Below are 9,763 nucleotides of genomic sequence, written 5' to 3' on the forward strand. Positions count from 1 at the left end.
AGGATAGAGCTGCAGGGAGATTATGGTTATCTCAACGTAACTATGTGGAGAAGGTGCTAGATAGGTTCAACATGAAGAATGCAAAGTCGGTGAGCACATCCCTGACGCATCACTTCAAGTTATCCAGTACACAATATCCAAAGACGGATGACGAGATCCAAGAGATGTCAAAGGTTCCTTATGTCAGTACAGTTGGTTGTCTGATGTACGACATGGTTTGCACGAGACCAGATTTGGCGTAAGCAGTTAGTATGGTAAGCAAGTTTCTCTTAAATCCTGGTCGACCACATTGAGATGCAGTGAAATGAATTTTTAGATACTTGAGAAATACAACTGATTATTATGTCATGTTTAATAGACAATCGGAAGATCCTTCAGTTGCTGGGTACGTAGATGCAGACTATATAGGAGATTTAGATAACATGTGGTCTACTATATGATACGTGTTCAATGTGGTAGAAGGAGCTATTTGTTGGAAATCTATGATACAATCTATTATTGCATTGTCTACTACGGAGTCCGAGTACATGATAGCAGCTGAAGCAGCGAAGGAAGCTTTATGACTTACAGGGTTGGTCAGAGAACTAGATATTAAACAAGGTGAAGTCAAGTTGTTATGCAATAATTAGAGTGCTATCTATTTGACAAAAAATTATATGTATCATGTGAGAACCAAGCATATTGATGTGAGGTTTCACAAGATCAGAGAGTTGATTGCTTCCGGAGAAATTCAACTTGAGAAGGTTCACACTGCAGACAATGCTGCAGATATGCTGACAAAGCCAGTGACCACAGAGAAATTTAAGCATTGGTTGAACTTGATCCATATCTCTAGATGCTAGAGGAAGGAAGTCCAGACCTAGAGATCCAGGTAGAGTTTTGTCCAGATACTCGTATTCTTCGAAGGCGTGAATATTCGCTAAGGTGGAGGTGTTAGAGTGTATACTGAAAGCCTAAGCTTTTGTTAACATTTATTTTGAATAAAGAATCACATTTGGTCAAAATGTCTACATTTGTTGTAGTTGTTCAATTAATTTATATTGTAGATAACATAGTATGTGGTTGTTGGTGCAACATCCCTCAGGTCAAGGTTGACCTGGTTGACCAAGCTGAGTCTTGGTTTGAGTTTAGATGTTTGACAATAAGAAATTGATTGAAGATGAGTCAAGTAGGTCAAGGTTGACCGGATGCTTGACTGGGAAGTCCTAACTGGGATGTTAGGTAGAATGGAAGTCCTGGTGAGTGAAGCCAGGCAGAAGGAAAGTCCTAGTGAGTGAAGCTAGGCAGATGGAAAACCCTAGTGAGTGAAGCTAGGTGAAAGTCCTGGTGAGTGAAGCCAGGCAGAAGGAAAGTCCTAGTGAGTGAAGCTAGGCAGATGGAAAACCCTAGTGAGTGAAGCTAGGTGAAAGTCCTGGTGAGTGAAGCCAGGCAAGGGAAAATCCAGATGGATCAAGGATGATCGGACATCTGGTGTTGGGAAGTCCAAGTAGGTCAAAGGATTGACTGGATACTTGGCACGAGAAAATACAGATAGGTCAAAGGGATTGACCAGACATCTGATGGAAGTCCAAGTAGGTCAAAGGATTGACTGGATACTTGGCACGAGGAAATACAGATAGGTCAAAGGGATTGACCAGACATCTAATAGAAAAGTCCAAGTAGGTCAAGGGAGTGACCAGATACTTGGCATGAATAGAAAAGTCCAAGTGGGTCAAAGGGATTGACCAGACACTTGGTGGGAAGTCCTAGTAAGTCAAAGGAGTGACCAGATGCTAGGCATGATGTACCAACAGGTCAAGGTTGACCAGATGTTGGTTTGAGAGGCTTGGGACTTGGTTTTGGGCAAAAACCAAGTGCTGGATCGATCCAGGAGATGGATCGATCAGTGGATCGATCCAGGCCTTTCCTAAGCGAACAGAGAGCCTCTGGATCGATCCGTGGATCGATCCAGATGTCCCAATCGATCAGTGGATCGATTGGGACGCGGCTGCTTTGCGCGATAAGCGCTGGATCGATCCAGACGTTTTTCCAGAGCACAGAGGCGCTCTGGATCGATCCGTGGATCGATTCAAAGCCTCCCCGATCGATTGGGAACATTCGAATCGATCGGGATCCGACCGTTCGCGTCGATAAAGGCCGCAGGCGCACGATTCCTTCGGTATCTCTTCACCGATTCACTCCAGATACTCTCCAGCACATCCATAGCTCTCTCCAAGCTCCAGATCGCCAGTTCTTGAAGATTCTTGGAGGCTTTTCAAGTCAAGAGGCGGATCTATTGCAAGAGGAAGAAGTTAGGGTTAGGGTTTTTATTGCACATCTTGTAAGCTTTTGCTTAACTTGTATTTTCCTTTCTTCTTCTTGTATTGAGAGTGTTGTAGGGCTTCTCCGCCCTTGGTAGTAACCATAAAGGAGAGTTTTATTTAGTGGAGGATGTGTGCGTAGGTGTGGATCCTTGGACTAGTCACCTCTTGTGAGGTGGATACCAAGTAAACCAATCGTGTTAGCGTTGTGTGAGTTGTTTCTGTATTTTCCGCTGCACATCTTCGAAGAAACAAGCAACGCCGAACAACGGGCACGCGACGAGCTATTCACCCCCCCTCTAGCTACTTTTGGTCCTAACAGTGGTGTCACATACAGAAGATGATGTTATCAGTACCTTATAAATTATAAACAGTAGCTCACGACCAAAATGGAAAGGAACAAACCATTGGAAGGTTGTAGTGTAATTAGGAATTAGTTTATCTTAACTATATAATTACACTAGTACATTTAGAGTGTATTGAGTAGGACCATTAGAGGTCGTTTCTTTTATACTGACTTTATAAAGGAACAAAGACCTCAGTTATTATGGAAGTGTGTGCTCTTAATCCTAATATAATAACAAGCACATATATTTGATATTTATTTCTTTAATTTATCAATGGGTGAGATTTAGTTCGATAAATAAATAAGCCCGATAAGTTGGGAAATGATATCACTTATAGTGTGTGTTGTTGATTATAGAAGGAAACTGTGTCCTAGTAATTTAGGTTGATAATGTCCCCAAGAAGAGCTCATAAGGATTGTCATGTTAAACCCTGCAGGTGGACTTAGTCCGACATGACGATAAGGTTGAGTGGTACTATTCTTGGATTAAGATATTAATTAAATGAGTTGTCAGTAACTCACTTAATTAGTGGACATTTGACATCTTAAACACAGGGAGACTAACACACTCATAATAAGAAGGAGCCCAAAAATGTAATTTGGGATTGGTGCGGTAGTTCAATAATAGTTCTCTAGTGGAAAGAATTATTATTGATAAAATTAAGTTGTGTGTTCGGAGCGAACACGGGATGCTTAATTTTATCGGGAGACCAAAAGTAATTCCTCCTCTCGGTCTCTATTGTAGCCTCTTATTTATAGAGTACTATACCCACCTATACTCACCTTCATACCCATGATAAGGGGGTCGGCCAAGCTAGTTTATGGATCAAGCTAGGGTCGGCCAAGCCTTGATTCATGGGTGGTCGGCCCTAGCTTGAACCCAAGCTTAGGTGGCCGACCCCCATTAAATTTAAAAGAATTTTAATTTTAAAATTTTCTTATGTGAAAAATATAATTTATTGGAGAGATTAAAAATTAAAATATCTCTTTTGTAGATTGGAAAGATATTTTATTTTTCTTCTTTATAAATTATTCACATGTAGAAAAATTAAAATTATAGAAATTTCTTTTTATCAACCATGAAGGGATTTTAAAGGGAAATTTTATTTTTTTAAATTTCCGAAGACAAATAAGGAATTTTAATTGTTGATTGAAATTGCCTTGTTTACTCCTATTGAGGTGGCCGACCATGATGTAATTGATTAGGAAATTTTATTTAATTTTTCTTAATTAATTGTTGTCAAGGAAAGTTAAGGAAATTTTATTGTAATTAAATTTCCTTATTTACCAAAGCTAAGGAATATAAAAGAGGGGGTTGGGGTGCCTTCGTGAGACACAACCTCTATTATTCTCTCCCTGTTTTTCCTTGGTGTTGTGGCCGGCCATCCTCTCTCCCTCTCTTCCTCTTTGTGGTGGCCGAAACTCTTCCTTGCTTGGAGCTATTGTGGTGGCCGGATACTACTTGGAGAAGAAGAAGAAGAAGGAGAGAAAGCTTGTATCCCTTGGAGCTTAGTTGGTGGAAAAAGTTCTTCATCCTTGGATTTTGGTGCTTGGCCGAAACTTGAAGGAAGAAGAAGAAGGTGCTAGGTGGTCCTCATCTTGGAAGATCGTTGCCCACACAACGTCCAAGGTTAGAAGAGGAATACGGTAGAAGATCAAGAGGTCTTTCTAAAAGGTATAACTAGTATTTTTCCTTTCCGCATCATACTAGTTATTTTTGGAAATAATACCAAATATAAGAGGCGTACGATTCTAGTATTTCGAATTTGTTTTCGATATTGTGTTCTTTGTTTTTTCTTTTCCTTGTGATTTGATTGTTCTTTTCGGTTGACCTAAAGTTATTTAAGGAAATTAAATATTAGTTTTCCTTAAAAGGCTTTGTCTAGTTGGTGGTGGTTGCTCCCGTATCCAAGAAGGTCATGTGCCTTGCCACGTCAGTACTGGAAGCTAATTTTGGAAATTAATATTTAATAGAATTAATAACTTAGTTGATTTGGATCGAAAGTGTTAAGTTCCGCAAGAGATCCAAGTCAAAATCTAAAAGAACAAATAGATTAAACTTTGGATCAAACGTGTTAAGTTCCGCAGGTGATCCAAGTTTAATTTAAAAGAACACATGGTAGCTAGGAAAAGGTTCAGACCTTTGTACAAAATTTTTGTACAGTGGAACCATTAGATTTTCCGAGTAGCAACCAATAGGAGGTTGTTGACGGGTGGGTGGCTTATATTTGGATGAAGCTTAATATGAAAGATGTTATGGAAGAACAATCTGTTAAAATTTTTTGTAATAAAATTTTGTTAAGATTTTATATAATATAATTTTATTGTGATTTTTCATAACAAAATTCTGTTACAATTTTACCAAGTCTGGGTTTAGCATTATTTATAGGGATCATTGTAAACTTATTGTACAACAACAATCATAAGAATTATGTAATGCAATTCTCTTGTGTAGAGAGAATTCTAATAAAGATTCGACCTTTTTGTGGAGTAGGCACGTCGCAGAACCACAGTAACTCTTCTTCTTCTCCTTCCTTGTGCTTGCTCTCCTTTTTGTGTGTCTTTGTCTTGTTGCTCCACGCGATCTCTTTTCTCTCTTCCTCTTCTTCCACGTTAGAGGTTGAGAGGTGTTGTTGCCCCTTCTTTGCGCAATAGAAACTCTAGCCAAGCGGCTATCCTGCTCGTCCTAGCAACTACCTCGCTGTGTTAGCCCTCGACATCCTTTTGGGAGTTAGTGTTGTTGACATCAGGCATGGTCAACCAGAAGATCGTACGACGAAAACTTCCACTGTCACATCAGAGATATGCTTGACTTGTTAAGGTATTGTGTCACAGATACTTTATTGACAAGTCTTTTCAGGAGAAACTTTGGAAAGTGTGCCCACCTTGGGGAGTGTGCACGCGCTCTACATGAGCTCTATAGAAAGGGGGGGTCCAAGCATTGGCAGAGATACACAATATACATTATTTGTGCCACTGTTCATTCTTGTTACTCCGCCTTCTACATCATTGTCGGTGTCTGACTTGAGCATCGGAGGGCCAACGCCGAGGACCACTTCCTGGCTCGGCACTGACATCATCTATTTTGCAGGGTGGAGCGGAGTCCACAAGTAGTCAGCAGGAGCACCACATCCCCATATTTTCATCTCATCGATTTTCGGACAGGATCAACCTTCACATTAAGTTATTAGAGTTTGTATACTGAAATTCTTCAGATTCAGTTTCAAATTTTTGGTTCTGGTGGCTTCATGTTGATGTTGGTCACTAAGGGTATCATAAGGTATTGCGAACGTTTCTTCCATATTGGATCACCCATGCAACTACCGCTGGGATGATCTTGTTTTCTACGTGCTATCTTAATGAACTATATATCTTATTTATAACGCCCGGGTAGGCTTGATGCGATGGCAAAAGGCAGAGTGTATTTTTCAAACAATCAAGATTCAATTCTCTTACAGAATTTACTTAATGGGCGGAATGTGGAATCGGATCGTCTACCTTAGTTAAATCTCGTTCAATATAGAATGTCAAGCAATCTTCAAGAAAGTCATCCTCTATTTTATTGCGAATCATCGTCTTCACATGTTTCATTGCTGAAAAGACTTGCTCAGTAGTGGCAATAGAAATAGGCAACATTAAAATAAGATGAATCAACCTAGTCAATATAACATAAACCTTTGACCATCCACTCTTAGTCAATTACTAGCATAACTCAACAAGTGTAGAAATCTTCAAATTCTTCATCACATCAAGTTTATAATGTACCAATTCATATTCCAAAGCGTAATGTATTTTGTGACAGAAATTTAATTCCGTCACTAATTTAGCTATGAAATTTAATAGCTATCGCTAAATATAATGACGAAATTAAATTTCCATCACTAATTTTCTTAATATTTTAAAAAATGCATATTGAGAGAAACCTATAATATTATCATACAAAAATATTCTAGAAAATATCTTTTACAAGACACATGGAATATTTATAACATGTATCTTTTATTTCAACTCAAATTCATACAAAAAATCATTTATCAACCACACAGATAAGAAAATGATAAGTACTAAAAATATATCAGAATGTAAATTATCAAAACATTTATAAAGGTCTAAAGTTGAGTAGAATCACATAACTTATGGGACTAGACAAACACATTGAACAGGTAAAAATTCTAGAGTTGAAATCACATCAAATTCTAGACAAAAGGTAACCATAAAAGCAAATTTAACAGAAATACGAAAATTAATCCTTAGGTCATTGCAGATAATAGTATTGTGAGCTACATCAACAAAAATGACCTCATAGTTTTTGTAGGTCGAATCCTGCAAAACACGAGAGTGCAGGTCAATTCATTGGCAAATCCAAAATATCAAGAATACCTTGATGTATTAAGCTCAATAACATGAAATGGAAAACTAACCTCACCTTATTAATCCAAAATATCATAAGTCTAAGTTAAATGGCCAAAATCAAGTTCTGCAAATACATCTTCTCTAGTTCTGCAAAAGAAAATCATATTTGAAACTAATAGAAAATCAAAATCTAACAAAAGATTAATATATGTTCAAATAACTTTCAAATATGATATGACACATGCCAATGTAAATGTAACCAAGTATAACATCTCAACTAAACATTTAAAATATGTGGAAAAAATATTTGATGCCCTAAATATACTTAAAGAAAAATTCTATAGTTTTTGACTTTGACAAATTATTTGATGTCCTAAGTAGTTTGATCCACGATAGTGTAGGAAGAAGTTTATAATAGTATCACCCAAAGTTCCCCTATTGACTTTGGAATCCCATGGACAAGGATGGTAAAAGACTAGGCTTTAGAGGTGATCCAGTGTTATAATCTAACTTCCTTTTTAAAATACTTTTATACTCCTAAAAAAGACAACAAAAAGTAAGTCAATAACTAGGTTACAATAACTTAATCTGAGAAAACAACACTCACAAAAGATTCTTGCGAAGTAAAGAAGACTAAAAGCTGAACAGGTTATGACATATAAAACGGCAAAATGGTCGATCCAAAGCCTGCAAAATTTCAATATGCAGAAACCTTGGTTAAAGTTCAACAGTGAATGATGCAAAAGCAGACAATTTTATCTCAAACTTTCAATTTCACCTAGTAAATGCATACCTTCAATACCAAACTAAGTTTTGTGTTCTAGTGTGCAATATGCATACCTTCAATATCAAACTCCAAAGATAGAAAGATGATCCATACACATGCTATTGAAGTTGTGATTTACGATTGTTCAAAGTATAATATTCATCAATTATAGAATCTGAATCGATACTTGAAGCAAACTCTCTTTCAATATAAATAATCATAGAATCTGTCAGAAAATTCTCTCCCATTCTATTACGAAGAATTGTTTTAACATCTTCATAGCCGAAAATGCACGCTCTGTAGTTGCCGTAGAAACGGGCAAAGTTAAAGCTAAACGAACCAACTTATCAATCGAATTATAGTATTTCTATTTTTTCTTTTTGTTTCAAATAACCCTCGGCACAATTATGAGATAGTGGATATTTTTCTGAAAATTTCATGACAAACTACATCGAACTCATAATGTTGTAGTTGACACCTCAAATTATGCATTTCTTGTTGAGTGAAGTCCTCAGGATAATACTTCTCAGCAAGCATACAAATCTTATCAATGTTGAAGCACTTAAAATTATCTTTTGGATTCAAAGCAGAGCTAAGTATAAGAAGTTCTACTATCTCATCACTGAATCTAGAGTTTAACTCTTCTAACTGAAAATCTATTGCAGCATTAAATATATCATAATGAAAGTGATGCTCAACTGTGATGGTATCATTTTGCTGGCATGAACGACTAGAATGCTTATAATGAGTACTCATCTCTGGTATATCAACATCCAATCTAGTGCAAAATGATTTGACATATGAAAGAAGAATATCAAAACCATCATTTCTCAATGTCAGAAGAAGTGCTTTAGTTGTAGAGACCAAATCCATTGCATTTATGATATCAGGAGATTTTTGTTGCAAGGCACGACAAAGTAAATCTGTGATCGCCATAATTTTATGCATAAAATGCAAAATAAAAATGAAATCAAAAGACTTCATCATCATTAAGAAATCACCAGCTTCCCCACGCATCGAAGTAGAGGAACCATCAATGATAATGTTTTCAAGCACATTAATAGTTGTATTATACTTATCTATTAAGTCACAAATAAACTCAAAATGGGAGCTCCAATGAGTAGCTCTTGCTCGATGCAAAGTACCAATCTAATTAGCTCCTCACCTAGTCTCGCGTTCACCAGCAACAATAGAATATGCAATTTCATTAACTTGAGCAGATTGTAACTCGACATTGCATTTGGAAGAAGATGTAACAAGATTAACAATAGTCATCATATTCGAAAAGAAAAACCATATAGAGATCTCATTTTCAATAGCTACAACTAACGTTAGCTGGAGTCGGTGGACAAAGCAATGCACATAATATGCATAGGGGCAATCTTTAAAAAATAAAGCTTGCAATCCATTAAAAGCACCACTCATGTTGCTAGCACCGTCATACCCTTAACCTTGTATATTATGTATTTCTAGATTATATCTAGTGAGGCATCACATATTTCTTTTTAAGTGTTGCAGATGTGGTGTCATGAACATGCACAATTTGGAAAAAACGCTCCCGCAAAAAACCATGGACATCAACAAATCTCAAAATTATAGCCATTTGTTCTTTGTTAGATACATCCTTTTCTTCATCCACCAAAATAAAAAACTTAGAATCTCCAATTTCATCACGGATTTTATTTGTAACTTTGTTACCAATAATATGCAAAATTTCCTTTTGAACTTCTGGTGATGTATACTTTGCATTTCTTGGAGCTTTCTCTAAGATAACATCACCTATACTAGCATTCCATTTCCCCAAAAGTTTTAGCATCTCAATGAAATTACCATGATTCTGGGAATTTGAAGATTCATCATGACCTCTCAATCCACATGCTTGCAAACTAAGCCAACGGACACTCTCAATTGTTGCTGCAAGCCTTAATCGATTCTTTTGAATATGTTCAGAAAATTCTTGATTCATAACTTTATCTATATGTCGAGTTACATTCATCA

The 9,763-nt window shown here is 36.9% G+C and overlaps 1 protein-coding gene across 1 annotated transcript; it reads right to left on the minus strand.

The window, feature by feature from the left end:
• Nucleotides 1-8,170: 8,170 nt before the first annotated feature.
• Nucleotides 8,171-8,782, minus strand: LOC121986996. The gene has a single exon (XM_042540916.1). The coding sequence runs from the start codon at nt 8,780-8,782 to the stop codon at nt 8,171-8,173; it is 612 nt and encodes a 203-aa protein (XP_042396850.1).
• Nucleotides 8,783-9,763: the final 981 nt, after the last annotated feature.

This window comes from Zingiber officinale, chromosome 5B, assembly GCF_018446385.1.
Source record: "Zingiber officinale cultivar Zhangliang chromosome 5B, Zo_v1.1, whole genome shotgun sequence".
NCBI lineage: Eukaryota > Viridiplantae > Streptophyta > Magnoliopsida > Zingiberales > Zingiberaceae > Zingiber > Zingiber officinale.